This window comes from Garra rufa, chromosome 10, assembly GCF_049309525.1.
Source record: "Garra rufa chromosome 10, GarRuf1.0, whole genome shotgun sequence".
In the NCBI taxonomy this organism is placed as follows: Eukaryota; Metazoa; Chordata; class Actinopteri; order Cypriniformes; family Cyprinidae; genus Garra; species Garra rufa.
The window spans coordinates 3,479,883-3,496,001 of NC_133370.1; the positions used below are offsets into that span (position 1 = coordinate 3,479,883).

A 16,119-nucleotide genomic window follows, 5' to 3' on the forward strand; every position below is an offset into this window, starting at 1 on the left:
GAAAGATATTAATACTTTTATTCACCAAGAATGTGTTAAATTGATATAAAGTGGTAGCATATTTTTATTGTTAGAATAGATTTTTATTTTGAATAAATGCTCTTCTTTTTAACTTATTCATCAAATAATCCTAAAAAAATGACAAGTTCCAAAAAAAAAAATCATAATTTCAATAATAGATCCCTATATTGGAATGATTTCTGAAGGATCATGTGACACTTAAGACTGGAGTAACGGCTAATGAAAATTCAGCTCTGCATCACAGAAATAAATTAAATTTTAATGTATATTAAACTAAGAACCATTATTTTATATAGTAATAACATTTTGCAATATTACAGTTTTTTCCTATATTTTTGATCAAATAAATGAAGACTTGATGACCATAAGAGACGACTTTAAAAGTCTTGCAGATCCCAAACTTTTGAATGGCAATGTATATGCTATTATTATTATTATTTTATTAGTTTGCAGAGTATTAGAAATGTCCTGACATTGTGTTTTGTCGCTGTTTTTCAGATCAGTGTGGATCGTGGGATGCCCTGGGAAGAGGCCTGCAGTAAAGCAGAAAAACTCACTGGAGACTATGAAGGCTTTTACCTCTCAAACAAGGTACACCACACTTCATCACACACTCTTGTCTGACTAAAACTCATGCTTGATACCTTGTCAAATACCAACCATCTTTGAGTATTTTAATTGCATATATGTTTTTGTGTGTTCAGCTGCGTGGGAGTCAGCCGTGCGTCCTGCTTGCTGAACAAGGTCGGGGTCGCAATCTCATCCTGTATAAGCCCAACATCGGTAAACAGGCTCATCCTGAGAACCTGGACAACCTGCTGCTGAGATACTACAAGGTACAACATGCAAAACCCATCAAACACTGCCAGAATCCTGAATATAATGTTCGATCTTAAGCAGAGCTGTTGTTGCACAGTGACATTCGGTGGTAGACGGTGAAACTGGAGTTCAATTAATGTAGTTTAATGCAATTCGAGTTTAACGTTTAGAGTTGCTGTGGGTGTTTTCAGAGGTTATTTGTTATTTAATTTTTCTATTAAAACCATTTTATATCTAATTACATCTCATTTGAAATGGTAAATACAGATGTCTTGACTGGCTGCATTAAACATATACACTTACACTCAAAAGTGGAACAAAAAATTTAAATGCTTTTCTGCTCATCAAGGCTGCATTTATTTAACTAAAAATACAGAAAAATACTGTAATATTGTGAAATGGCAATGCAATTTAAAATAGTGGATTTCTATTTTAATATACTTTAAAACAATTTGTTTTTGTGATGCAAAGCTGAATTTTCAGCATCATTACTCCAGTCTTTAGTGTCATTCTAATATACTGATTTATTATCAGTGTTTTTGGAAGCTGTTATACGTTTTTCAGGATTCTTTGAATAAAACTTTAAAACAACAGCATTTCTTTAAAGTAGAAAACTTTGGTAACAATAAACACTTTGTTCAAAGGATGGGGTGTGTAATTTCTTAAAAGAAAGAATTTTCTTTCTTTATCTCTTTAAAAGAAATTAATACTTTTCTTCAGCAAGGATGTGTTAAATTGATCAAAAGTGATAGTAAAGGCTTATATTGTTAGAAAAGGTGTCTATTTTAAATAAATGCTGTTCTTTTTTACTTTTTATTCATCAAAGAATCCTGAAAAAAGTATCCCAGTTTTCCAAAAAAATAGTGTTTCCAGCACTGATAATAAAAGTAATAAATCAGTATATTAGAATAATTTCTGAAGGATCATGTGACACTGAAGACTCGGCGTTGCATCACAGAAATAAATCATATTTTAAAATATATTAAAATCTAAAACTGTTATTTTGAATTGCAATAATATTTCATAATATTACCCTTTTTTTTTTCTTTTTTTTTTTTGGTATTTTTGATTAACCTTGATGAGCATAAGAGACTTTTTTTTTTTTAAACATTTAAAAAATGTAAATCTTACTGATCCCAAACTTTTGAGCAATAACTTACTGTAAATTCGTCATGTTTTTATGAATTTAAAAAAAAAAAAAACAGTTTTTGCCACTTTTGATTGCTTTTTTGCTACTAGTCCAGATCCACACTAAATGCTCTGAATACACGTTCTACATGTGTTTTTCTTTCCACTCTGAAGGTGACACCTGATGAAGCGAAGGATTTATGGGAGACTCAGTTTGTCTTTTCTTTCACCAACTGCACACATGCCAACTGGTGAGTGATACTATTAAAAAAATACATTATAAGTTTTTGTTGTTGTTTGCACTAATAGCTAGTTAACAACTATAACACAACTCTGTAAACTGGTTGTTAAGTGTGTGTGTGTTTAAAGGTGTGGTCAAGTTTACTCTTGCTCTGCATGATTATACAGGTGATAATGATGATGAAATAAACATTCAAAGCTATTCTGACAGGTAGCAAATGAACCAACCCTGTTTGCATTCCACACAGCTTCTTCTTTATGGATGATTTTATAAAACCAGTCTTAAGTAGCACGGGTATATGTGACCCTGGACCACAAAACCAGTCTTAAGTCGCTGGGGTTTGTTTGTAGCAATAGCCAAAAATACATTGCATGGGTCAAAATTTTAGATTTTTCTTTTATGCCAAAAATCATTAGGAAATTAAGTAAAGATCATGTTCCATGAAATTTTTTTGTAAAATTCCTACTGTTAATATATCAAAATGTAATTTTTGATTAGTAATATGCATTAAGAACCTAATTTGGACAACTTTAAAGGTGATTTTCTCAGTATTTAGATTTTTTTGCACCCTCAGATTCCAGATTTTCAAACAGATGTATCTCAGCCAAATATTGTCTGATCCTAACAAACCATACATCAATAGAAAGCTTATTTACTGAGCTTTCATATGATGTATGAATCTCAGTTTTGTAAAAATTAACCTTATGACTGGTTTTGTGGTCCAGGGTCACATATTTGTAGCAGTAGTCCCAAAAATACATTGTATAAGTCACAATGATTGATTATTCTGCCAAAAATCATTAGGATATTAAGTAAAAATGATGTTCCATGTAGATATTTTGTAAATTTCCTAACATAAATATATCAGCCTGATTTTTGATTAGTAATATGCATTGCTAAGAACTTTATTTGGACAACTTTAAAGGCGATTTTCTCAATATTTGTTTATTTTTGCACCCTCAGATTTATCTCAGCCAAATATTGTCCTATCCTAACAAACTATACATCAATTTATTCAGCTTTCAGATGATGTATACATCTCAATTTAAAACAATTGACCGTTATGACTGGCTTTGTGGTCTACTTTTATAATATTTATTCATCGTTTAATTTAGATTTTATTTGCAAATTTTCAGTTTTAATTTTAGTTGTTTTATGTGTTTTTTATTGTTTATTTTAATGTGTATCTGAGTTTTAGTAATTGTAGAAAATATAGTAGTTTTAAGGTTTATTTTTTTCATAGTTTATGCAATATTTTTATATTTCATATAGTTATATATGGTTGCATGTAAGCAAATTTTTAAGCTCTGTTTTACCAATAAGTGAGTTTTAGTCATTTTATGTGGTTTTGTACTTTTTATTATTTTAAATATTTTTATTTAGCTTTAATTTATATAATTTTGTGGTATTTTTACATGTCATTTAATTAATAGCTACTTCTTAGTACTTAGTTTTTTAAACTTTTTAGGTTTATTTTTTTTTTATATATGTCTATAGTATTTTAAGATTTTGTATTCTATTTTGTTGTATTTGAGCTTTATTTAGTTATTAGTAATTAACAATTTACATTAATTTACATTCAAATTGAAATTAATTGAAATTTAATTTGAATTCAAATTTAGATTCGTTTGAATTTATATGGAGAGAAATCCTGGAATGTTTTCTTCAAAAAACATCATTTCTTTACGGCTAAAGAAAGAAAGACATGAACATCTTGGATGACAACGGAGTACATTATCTGTACATTTTTGTCCTGGAAGTGAACTTGTCCTTTAACAGTGTTGTGTGTCTGTGTGTTTCTCATAGGAAGGGTAATTGTAAGATGATCGAACAGGGCCAGGAGTGTTTTCTGGGGATGCGTCTCAGGCAGTATCACATGTTGTGCGGAGCGCTGCTGAGGGTTTGGAAACGAGTGTCTGACATCGTCTCGGACATCACCAACTCCAGCATCCTGCAGATCGTACGGCTCAAAACCAAACAGAACAGCAAGCAAGTTGGTGAGTTGACGTTTTGTTATCTGTTACTTCCCAGTCCTGTTTGCTAGTAAATTAATAGGGCTGCTCGATGAATCACATTTTAATTATGATCATCATTTGTGCTTCTCTTGAATTTTGCCGCTTATTAATTATCCTGAAAAATTTTCATTTTAATTTGCATTGGTAGCAGTTATGGTTGCCAGATGTCAAGATTTTAAATCTCCTGATCAGGTTTATTTTGTCAACCAGCTGGTTATTTATGCTGAAAGAGTTTCATTTTTATTTTGCTGTTTGTGTTATCTTGCTTTGGTTACAAACTTCAACAAGCGTTCATAGTTGTGGTTGCCAGATCTCAAGATATTAAATCCCCTAATCAGGGCTTCAGCCCAGTGGTTTACTTGATGTTCCCAATCTGGCAACCATACAAATGTAAAAAAATAAAAAATAACACTACCGGTCAAAAGTTATTAAACAGTAAGTTTTTAATGTCTTAAAGGAGGTCTCTTTTGCTCACCAAGCCTGCATTTATTTATTCTAAAGTACAGCAAAAACAGTGAATTTTTTTTTTAAATAACTAAATATATATTAAAATATAATTTATTCCTGTGATTTTAAAACTTGATTTTTAGCATCGGAAGTGTCACATGATCCTTCAATAATCATTCAAATATTATGATTTGCTGCTAAACCATTTATTATTATTATTATTATTGAATATTTTGTTGAAAGGGCTGAGTAGAATTATTTTTTTAGGTTTCTTTATTGAATAGAAAGTTCAGAAGTACGGCATTTAGCTGAAATAGAAATCTTTTGTAACATTATAAATGTCTTTATCATCACTTTTGATCAATTTAAAGCAAAATAAAAGTATTAACTCCAGGCTTTTGAATGGTATAGTGTATAATGTTACAAAAGCTTTTTATTTCATGATGATCTTTTGATCTTTTTATTCATCAAAGACTCCTGAAAAAAATTACTCAACTGTTCTAAATAATAATAATAATAATAATAATAATAATAATAATAATAATAATAATGCTTTTGAACAGCAAATCAGCATATTAGAATGATTTCTGAAGGATCATGTGACACTGAAGACTAGGGTAATGATTCTGAAAATTCAGCTTTGATCACAGGAATAAATTACATTTTAAAATATATTCAAATACAAAACAGTTTTTTTCAAATAGTAAAAATAATTCAGAATTTAAAATGTAATGTAAAATAAAAAAGTAACACAAATATGAAATAAAATAACAATCATTACAACAGCTCTATTAATACATTTATTATAACATTCTCAGGCTGCATTTATTTGTACATTAAAAACACATGCCTTCAAGGAGGGGGTCTTAAAAATGGCCAAAGAATATCATTTTACTAACTTATTAATTTAAATTTAAATTGTGCTTTGTTAGTAGGCTATAATGTTAAAAATGTTTAGTGTTAAGTAAATATTTTTAATTGTTTTGTAATTGATTATTTTTTTTTTTTTTTTGAAAAGCAAGACAAAACTGTAAAAAGCAAATATTGTCTGTTTAAAAAAATTGGTAAAGTACATTGGGAAAAAAACATTCAAAACTGGTAATTGGCCCAGTGTTTAATTTTGTTCAACATCGGCCAAGAATTTTCATTTCGGTGCATCCCTATTATCGTGCATTGGTGTGGACGCTATATAGTTGTCAATCTTGGTGTGAACCAGCCTTATATGTCCATTTCTCTCTCTTCAGGTATAAAAATCCCAGAGAACTGCGTATCCCGTGTGCGCGCCGAGCTCTCTCGGATGGATGAAGAGGTGAAGAAAGCCCGCCGAGAGAGAGAGCAAGTCGCAAACGACCAGCGCCTGCGCCAAGAGATGCTGGCCAAGATGCTCAATGCCCGCAAGCTCATGGCAAACCCTTCCCACTCCCTTCAGAACCGTCTTCACTACCAACGATCCCTTTTACCCCCTGTGGCAAAGCCGAAGAGCGAAGCCATCAACGAGGTCTTGGATCTAACCATCAGCCCCTGCCCATCGCCGGACATCAAAACGCCAGCGCCAGACCTAAACGGCATGAGAGGACGGCCGTGCCCGACCGTTCCCGAGACGTTCAACCTGGAAGATTTGATCTCCCAGGAGCAGCAAAGACACAGACAGGTGGCGTTGAACCCGAACGTGCGCATGTCGGCGACACACATCCCACAGCAGCACATTCACACACTAAAGCAAAATCATTCGTCGTTCGGGGTGCTGACGCAACAGCAGCAGCAACAGAGCGTCTCACGCGCGCAACCGTCTGCGCAGTACAGCACGCTTCTCTCGCAGCTGCATCGAGGGCAAGACACGTCGCTCATGCTGCGGCTTCTCACACAGATGCAACAGCAAACCGGCGTGTCGGCGCAATCCCAGCGCACATCTAACGCACACTTGTTTAGCTCACACGCACAGCTATCGAAGCAACATGCGCAGCCGTCGCAACCCCTAGCCGTGCAGTCGCACGTCCCTCAGCCTGCTACAGAAAGAACAAACGACGAGTTCGATTTCGACGACTTAGACTTCAGTTACCACTCGCCCGATTCGCAACTTCAGCACCCGTTCTCCACACAAGCCCTGCCATCCTTGACTCCGCCCCCTCCTCCTTACTCCTCCTCCCTCTTTGCTTCGGCGCCGACAAGCTCCTCCCTCTCAGACTCTAGCTCCTCCTCCTCCCACTTCACGCCTTCGTCCTCTTCCTCCGAACAGACGCATCTGTTACCGAACGGCCACGGCAATATGGACGCCCTGGAGACGCTAGATCACATGATCCACGGGACGCCCTCGGATCACCGGCAGTCCGTCATCCAGTTCAAAACGATGGACTGGGACGCCACCTAGAGTCTCAAACACGCACAGTTAGAAGAGTTTTTCCCAAGTCATTCTCAGTCCATAAGCTAGGAGAGTTGCGTTCGGTTCGTTGGCGAAGACGACTTTAGAGGAGCGGTTCACTTTCAGAGCAAAAATTTACAGATAATGTTGGCATTCAAGATATTCATGTCTGTCTTTCTTCAGTCGGAAAGAATTGTTTGAATTTAATTATCCGCATATAGTGGACTTCTATGGTGCCTGTGAGTTTGAACGTCCAGAATGCAGTTTAAATGCAGCTTCAAAGCTTTTCTAAAAAAAACAAAACTTATTTGTGTAGTTTTAAACCTTGAATGCTCATCTATGTCGAAAAACTCCCATCTCATTTTCTCCTCCAGCTTCAAAATCTAATATTCTGATTAGTGATGTGCGGATGGCGGTTATATCTGCGGGTCGGGTAATAAAAAAATGCATTCTGATTATTTGCGGGTGGGTCGCGGGTGGATGAGATAAATCAATAATGATGCAAATGTTAACTACATTTTCTAAAACTTGAACGTGTTTTAAATACGTTTTTCATCAGGCAGACGATTTCATTTGTGTCTGTGTGTGTGTTCGAGAAGTTACGGTAATGCAGTGGTGTAGTGCATTGGTCGGCTTTGCGTTTGGTCAGTCAGTTAACGTTATTCTTTTCTGCGTGGATTTGGCTTAAAATCATGAGTGATTAAACGTATATAAGTGTGCAGCGATGTGCAGCGATCAGCTGAATCAATCTGCTGTTAAGAATGAACCATCCATTTATCATATCATGCAAAACTAAGATTACAATAAGTGTAATATGACAATCTGGTGCGGTTATCTAAATCAGAGAAAAATATAGGTGCGGGCGGATAATTTATTTGAAGCTGCGGGTTCGAGTGACGATTGAGCCCATCCGCGCATCTCTAATTCTGATTGCTGCTCAAAAAACATTATTATTATTATTGTGTTGAAAACAGCTGAGAAAAATGTTCTCAGGTTTTTCTTAGAAGATCAGCATTTATCTGAAAAATAAATCTTTTGTAATCTTTTAAATGTCTTTATCATCACTTTTAAACAATTTAAAGCAGCCTTGCTAAATAAAAGTATTCATTTTTCAAAAATTCTAAACAATATACTAGCTTCAAGCTTTTTAGTGGTTTGGTGTATAATGTTATAAAAGCTTTTTGTTTGAAATAAGTGCTGAAATTTTGATCAAAGAATCCTGAAAAAATTTAATCGGCTGTTTTCTATATTAATAATTATTAGTGGTGGGCCGTTATTGGCGTTAACGTGCTGCGTTAACGTGAGACTCTTATCGGGCGATAAAAAAAATATCGCCGTTAATCTATTCTCAAAGTTGGGTTGGGAGCTGGGTCTAAACTACGCAAGATATGATGACTTTCACCTTGATATTTTAGCGCGGATGACGTATACCTAGTCGAATTGCACTGTAGGGGGCGAGAACGAGTCTTCAACTTCTGTGAAATTACCACATCAAATGAGACGCGCAGACATGGATGCAGCTATGAAGCCGCTTCAGGGCAGGTGCGTGCGTTGCTAGACCCTTTTTACTGGGGCACGTGCCCCAGTGAAAATCTGCTGTGCCCCAGTAAAATCTCAAGTTTGAGTTATAATTTACTTTGATAATCCCGAAATAAAGACATTAAACTATATGCAACAACTGAATTGACGCTTCTAAAAGCAACGCAGTTTAATGGAAGACAATGCACGCAGATATCCATGCCCGTCCGCGTCTGTGTATTTAACGGCAACGCGTACGCCGTGCAGCCTTTTGCGCAGAAGTACTTGGTTACACAAGTTTGTATAGGTAATTATGTTGTAAATGCAATTGTCAAGCAGTTTGTGATGCATTTTGGAAACAAGAGATGAGCGCCTGATCTAATGCGCCACCTGGCCCGTTCTCGAAGACTTACTTTTAGTCATTATTTGGGTAGCACACATATTCTGAATGCCTTCAGCAGAATTCAAATTAGCCATTTTAATCTAGATTAATTCCAAGATTTAATCTAGATTAATCTAGATTAAAAAAATTAATCTATGCCCACCCCTAATAATTAATCAATATTTAAAAATGTTTCTTGAACCGCAAATTAGAATGAATTCTGAAGGATAATGTAACACTGAATACTAAAGTAATGACGCTGAAAATTCAGCTTTGATCACAGAAATAAACTTCAAGAGTAATTGCAAGTTTTGCCTTTTTTTGTAAAGAGCATTTGATGATCTTTGCACGTTGACTTTGTAAACCCTGGGTCGGTACTTCTGCAGTGATGTACAGTGTTGTTTTTGACAACCATCTTAGATTTAGTCTTAGTCTTTTGGACTAAAATGCTTATTAGTTTTAGTCAAATTTTAGTCACTTCTAAATGTGATAGTTTTAGTCCAATTTTAGTCGACGAAAAGTCAAAAAGGTTTTAGTCTAGTTTTAGTCAAAAAAAAGGGGGAAAAAGTCTTTTAACAAATTAATGTAGGTCAGTAAGTATTTTGCTGTTGGGTAGTGTCACTTATAAGTTGTGAAAATAGCAGATCTATAGTTCAACACAATGTGAGCTTCCGGATCGACTATTTTCACCAATAATTACAATAATGAAGGAATGGTTTTAGACATAAAAGACATATATTTGAAATACACCCATAGGTCCTCTCACCGTTTGCGACCACCCTGTGTGCAAACTGCCGCCATCATGGTTAATCGTCTGTCTGTCTGAGTGACAACAATGTGACGTGTTGAGCGTAACCAAACAAGGATAGAATGCTAAAACGGCTTGCCATACTAGTATGGCAAAGAGTATTTAATGCTAAAACGGCTTGCCATAGCGGCAGATACTTTTTCGGTTTTAATTGGCATGCACAATAAGCAGAAATGTCATGCATTTTAAACGTCTGACGGACCACCCACTAACATTTTTGTCTATTCTCGTCTCGTCAACGAAAACTCACACACGTCTCGTCATGTTTTAGTCATCAACGAGCCATTTTTATCTCGTCATCGTCTCGTTTTCATCATGAAAAAAAAGTGGCGTCAACGAAATGATTTCATCATCGTCATCGTTGACGAAAACAACACTAGTGATGTAGGACAATTTTAAGAAAATAAGGAGTTTTTTGACATACCCTAACTGTCTTGAACCAGGATGCACAGAGTGCAAAACTAGACAAGTCAAGCATTTAAGTTTAAAAAGTATATACATTTTAATTTATTTTTAGTAAATAACCAATCGTTTCGCTAGATAAGATCCTTCTTCCTCGTCTGGGATCGTTTAGAGTCCTTTAAAGCTGCATTTAAACTGCATTTTGGAAGTTCAAACTCGCAGGCACTATAGAAGTCCACTATATGGAGAAGAATCCTGAAATGTTTTCTTCAAAAAACAATTTCTTTATGACTGAAGAAAGAAAGACATGAACATCTTGGATGACAAATGAGTACATTATTTGTACAGTTTTCTCGGAAGTGATCTACTTCTTTAAAAAACACACGGGCACTTGAAATCGGTTTGGTTTTTGTTTGCCTTATTTGAAGCAATAGGGCTTTTCCACCCACCATTTCATCACATCAGACATTGAGGTAAAAGAGAGTTTATTTATTAAGATATTGGTGTATACTGTTTCCTGTTCTAGGGAGTTTATCTTTTTCGAAAATAAAAGCCTTCTGTTAAAGCAGTGCCTTTATCTCCTTCAGATGCAGTCTTGTGTACGTATATATATATATATATATATATTTCTAGACAGAGTAGTGCTATATTATTTATTTCCACCGGCGTCGGTCTCCTCGATCGCATGATTCTGAAACTGCTGTTTGACCCCTTAACCCTGTGAATTTCTCATTTCTTTCTACATTTCAGTAATCCGAAAACACAGGGACAGATTGGTCAGATTCGTTCACGATCTAATGACGGCGGCGCTCACGAGCAGATCGCTTTCTGCGGAATACTTTCTCAGGTATCGTATAGACTCGTCACTGTCCAAGCAAAAGACTATTTTATAAAATATAATAGGCTGCGGATGGAGCTTTTGGGAATCGATAACCAAATTATTTATTAGCAGACTTAGTTGTGAACGAGCGCTGAAACCACTGGACCTCTGTGGAGCCAGAGTGAGACTTAGCAATAAAAACCAAACGCATATTATGGAGAATAAAAATCAAATACTGCCCCACGAACAACTCGCGATTCTCTTTATATCTGTCTGTTCAGAAGTGATATTTTTGAATTGTGTTGGAAGAATATTATATTTGTTATGCGGAATAAACAGATATGTTTGTTTGTTTGTTTGTATGAGGTCAATGTTTTTTCCTTTGGTCTTGTATTCTCGTGTAGTTGGAATGGAAGCAAATGTATTGGCGTCTTTGCTATTGCTGTATGTATTATTATTATTATTGTTATTAATACTATTATTATTGTTGCTATTTATATCCAAGGGACATTACTAGTAGAGGTAGACTTTGTTATAATCACGTGTAGAAGTTGAAACACTTTTCCAATGCCTTGTCAGGGTTTTCTTTGATTTCTCCCGCTCCCAAAACACAGAATCCAAGCCACCAAATCGAGCTGCACTGCCCCGCGCTCCGTGTTACTTTTATTCCTTTACGCGAAATTCAGTTTTTTTCCTCTTTTGGGTCGGGCGTCTAGATTCCCGTCGCACCAAAGTTTTCTGTGCAGTTTTTGCAGGCTCCGTTCGGTCGTGCTTAATCTCAGGAAAAGTCGAGGGAAAGAATGCGCCGTCGCATGATACTGACTACTGTATTCTACAGGCCTGGCTATCGTATTCTAGACTTGAAGTATATGAGAGAAAATGCGAATTTAGGAATCTTGCTCGAGTATTACTACAAGTTCTCTCCTTTTGATATGATTTGTTTTGTATGCAAGCAGTTTCAAAACTGGATCGGTGATATGAACAAACGCAATCCGGTTCACGGGAGGCTGTGATTGGCTCCGGTTACTCAGTTTAAGCATTTTTCGTGTGTAAAAACCCAGTACAAAGAAATCACAAGTGAACACTTTAATAATACAAACAAAACATTTATTAAAACTGCTACTGATTGTATGTATTGTTGTCGTTGCTGTTGTTGTTGTTATTATTATTATTATTGTTATATTATTAATGTTTCCAGTTAGAATTCTGTTCAGCACTTTTACTTTGGGCTTCTTTGTTTTATCCCAATATTTATGAGTTTAGACAGAACTGTAAATAGTGTAAACAAATGTGCCTTTTGACTCATTCTGAACGTTTTCTACATTTAACAGAAGGAATATATTGTACTGCAATATAATTTTTAACAAACAATAAAATTTTAAGAGTTTGTTCAAATTCTTGTGTCTGTGCATTTTTAACAACGCTGCTTAAAATTCTCAAAGCATAATCCCACGTAAAAGCCAGACTGAATTATGCCTCTTGGTAAAAACCCCTAAATGCCACTTCAGAAGTACTTTTGTGCCACCTTTGTGGCATAGGTGTTTTTTTCAGGGAAATAGGTGAGTTGCCAACCAAGAAATGCCATGTTTATACCTGGAAATACGAACTTGCCGATTTAAAGCTGCTTTTGTGCCTGCTCAAAATAAAGTGTGCAGATACAATGCTGCATAAAAGCCAGACTAAAGTATTTTTGCTCAGCCCCTAACAACAAATTATACTGTTCTAATTGCTGTGTAAATGCATTCATGCCACCTCTGAGCAGCATTAAACAGTGTGTGTAGAAAGACGCTTAAATGCCACCTCAGAAGTGATTCTGTGCCGTCTTTTACATTTGGCATAGGTGTTTTTTCAGGGGAATAGGTGAGGCGCTAACCAAGAAATACCATGTTAATACCAGAATATGAAAACCCAGAGTTAAGTATGCTCTCTGCCTGCTTGAAATAAACTGTAAAGATGCAATACTGCATAAAAGCTAGAACCCTAGAATCAAAGTATACAGTCACAATTGCTTTGCAAAACCTCTGAGCAGCATTAAACAGTGTGTAAAGACGTCTAAATGCCACTTCAGAAGTGCTTCTGTGCCACTTTTGTGGTGTAAATTTGGCATAGGTGTTTTTTCAGGGAAATAGGTGAGGTGCCAACCAAGAAATACCATGTTAGTACCTTTAAATATGAACATGCATAGTTAAGGCTGCTTTGTGCCTGCTCAAAATAAAGTGTGAAAATGGAATGTTGCATAAAAGCCAGACTAAAGTATTCCTGCTCAGCCCCTATTATTCAAGCATACAGTTGTAATTGCTGTATAAAAGCATTTATGCCACCTCTGAGCAGCATTAAACAGTGTGTAAAGATGCCAAAATGCAAGTGCTTCTGTGCCACCTTTGTGGTATAAATTTGACAGGCGTTTTTTTTTTTTTTTTTTTTTTTTTCCCAGAGAAATAGGTGAGGTGCCAATCAATGTTAATATCAGAATATGAAAACCCAGACTTAAGGCTGCTCTGTGCCTGCTCAAAATAAAGTGTGAAGATACAATCCTGCATAAAAGCCAGACTAAAGTTTTCTTCCTTAGCCCCAACATCAAAGTATACTGTTCTAATTGCTGTGTAAATGCATTCATGCAACCTCTGAGCAGCATTAAATGGTAAGACACCTAAATCCTACCTTAGAAGTGCTTTTGACATGTTTTTTTTTTTTCAGGTGAATAGGCAAGGTGCCAACCAAGAAATACCATGTTAGTACCTCAGAATATGAACTTGCTGAGTTAAGGTTGCTCTGTGCCTGCTCAAAATAAAGTGTGAAGAAGATACAATGCTGCATAAAAGCCAGACCAAAGTTTTCTTCCTTAGCCCCTAATATCAAAGTATACTGTTCTAATTGCTGTGTAAATGCATTCATGCCACCTCTGAGCAGCATTAAACAGTGTGTAAAGACCTAAATGGCACTTCAGAAGCGCTTCTGTGACACCTTTGTGGTGTAAATTTGACATAGGTGTTTTTTCAGGGAAAAAAGTGAGGCTCTAACCAAGAAATACCATGTTAATACCTCAGAATGTGAAAATGCTGAGTTAAGGCTGCTCTGTGCCTGCTCAAAATAAAGTGTAAAGATGCAATGCTGCATAAAAGCCAGACTAATGTTTTCCTGCTCAGCCACTATTCAAGTATACTGTTGTAATTGCTGTGTAAATGCATTCATGTCACCTCTGAGCAGCATTAAATGGTAAAAGACACTTAAATGCCACTTTAGAAGTGCTTTTGATATAGATGGGTTTTTTTTTCCAGGGGAATAGGTGAGGTGCTAACCAAGAAATACCATGTTAATACCTTTAAATGAACTTGCAGAGTTAAGGCTGCTCTGTGCCTGCTCAAAATAAAGTGTAAAGATACAATGCTGCATAAAAGCCTGACTAAAGTTTTTTTTCCTTAGCCCCTAATATCAAAGTATACTGTTCTAATTTCTGTGTAAATGCATTCATGCTATCTCTAAGCAGCATTAAACTGTGTAAAGACACCATAATGCCACTTCAGAAGCGCTTCTGTGCCACCTTTGTGGTGTAAATTTGGCATAGGTGTTTCTTCAGGGAAATAGGTGAGATGCCAACCAAGAAATACAATGGTAATACCAGAATATGGAAACCTATATTCCTGCTCAGCCCCGAAGTGTATACTTGCAAAATGTAATTGCTGTATAAAAGCATTTATGCCACCTCTGAGCAGCATTAAACAGTGTGTAAAGATGCCTAAATGCCACTTTAGCAGTGATTCTGTGCCACCTTTGTAGTGTCAACTTGGCATATGTGTTTTTTCAGGGAAACATGTGAGCTTCCAACCAAGAAATACCATGTTAATACCTTTAAATATGAACTTGCCAAGATAAGGCTGCTCTGTGCCTGCTCAAAATAAAGTGTAAAGATGCAATGCTGCATAAAAGCCAGACTAAAGTTTCTTCCTTAGCCCCTAACATCAAAGTTTACTGTTCTAATTGCTGTGCAAATGCATTTGTGCCACCTCTGAGCAGCATTAAACAGTGTGTAAAGACACCTAAATGCCACTCCAGAAGTGCTTCTGTGCCACCTTTGCAGCATAAATTTGGCATTGGAGTACCACTTCCATAGAATATGCTAATTATTCAGCTTCTGTATTATCTCATCACTGAAAACTGTCTAAATTTGTGTATTTACATTTTTTAAATGTGTAATTATTTTTATTTTAAGTAAAATATTTTATTTCAAATAAAACGTCTTAGATTGACTACACGTGTTAGAGGCGTCACATAAACATCAAAAATAACCCGCAAAATGACTTTTTTTCCTTAAAATCATTAACATTGACACAGAGTACTGTAGAAACCTGTCCGTTAGTCATATGTGAATTTCACTGTCATGTTACGGTCAGGTGTTGTTTGTTTAGTGGTTCTCCTGCAGGTGCCAGCAGCGTCTTCGAGACGGACGCGCGTTGTTGCGCGACGCTGCTGCAGCAGGAAGAGAGTGCGCGCCGCGGGCACGAGTAACTGAACTATCATGATGGGGAAGTAACTGTCAAACGCAGAAGAGCCTGAAGAGAGACATTTTCACAACTATTTGTCTCATTCCTCAAACTTTGCGGTGCGATTTCAGTGAAGGGAGCAAACGGCGTGAACATGTTCTCTCGAAAGAAGAAGGAGACGACGAATAAAACGCCTTCAGCTGCAAAAAAGAGCAACTCCGCGCAAAACGCTTCGGTAAGAGCAACATCCCTTCTCTGAGGAAAATTAAACACCGAGTTTAGTTTAGTGATAGGCTGGTTATACTACTGTAAACGTGTTTAAAAGAGAAAACACGTTTAATCTGACGCGTTTGCAACGATTGGTTTAATTTAAACGGTTAACAAATTGATTCATTTTATTGTTTCCCTCATGTAACGTTAGTCCACAACAAAATTGTGTTTAGAAGGCTAAAGTACTTTATTCTTTATCGATATTGGACATGTGTGGGAAGTACGATTCATTTTAACGAGTTGGTTTGTTCGGATGATTCGTTTCAGTCAACCGGATCACCCCAGTCAAGCGAGTGCGAATCGGTTCAATTGAATCATTTAAAAGAATCAGCGAGTTCGCGAATTGATATCGAAGTGTTATTCATTGTTTAATGTTGCGTATTGTTGACTAGCATTGCTGTAAAGCTT

General features: G+C 36.1%; 1 protein-coding gene across 1 annotated transcript in view; it reads left to right on the plus strand.

Moving 5' to 3' along the window:
* The window catches only part of sbno2a (strawberry notch homolog 2a), a 45,325-nt gene extending 37,177 nt beyond the window's left edge, over positions 1–8,148 (plus strand). The window contains exons 27-31 of the mRNA XM_073848770.1: positions 520–612; positions 726–857; positions 2,143–2,219; positions 4,016–4,206; positions 5,916–8,148. Of these exons, the coding sequence (XP_073704871.1) occupies positions 520–612; positions 726–857; positions 2,143–2,219; positions 4,016–4,206; positions 5,916–7,039 (1,617 nt within the window). The 3' untranslated portion in view covers positions 7,040–8,148. The remainder of the gene's footprint in view (positions 1–519; positions 613–725; positions 858–2,142; positions 2,220–4,015; positions 4,207–5,915) is intronic.
* Positions 8,149–16,119: the final 7,971 nt, after the last annotated feature.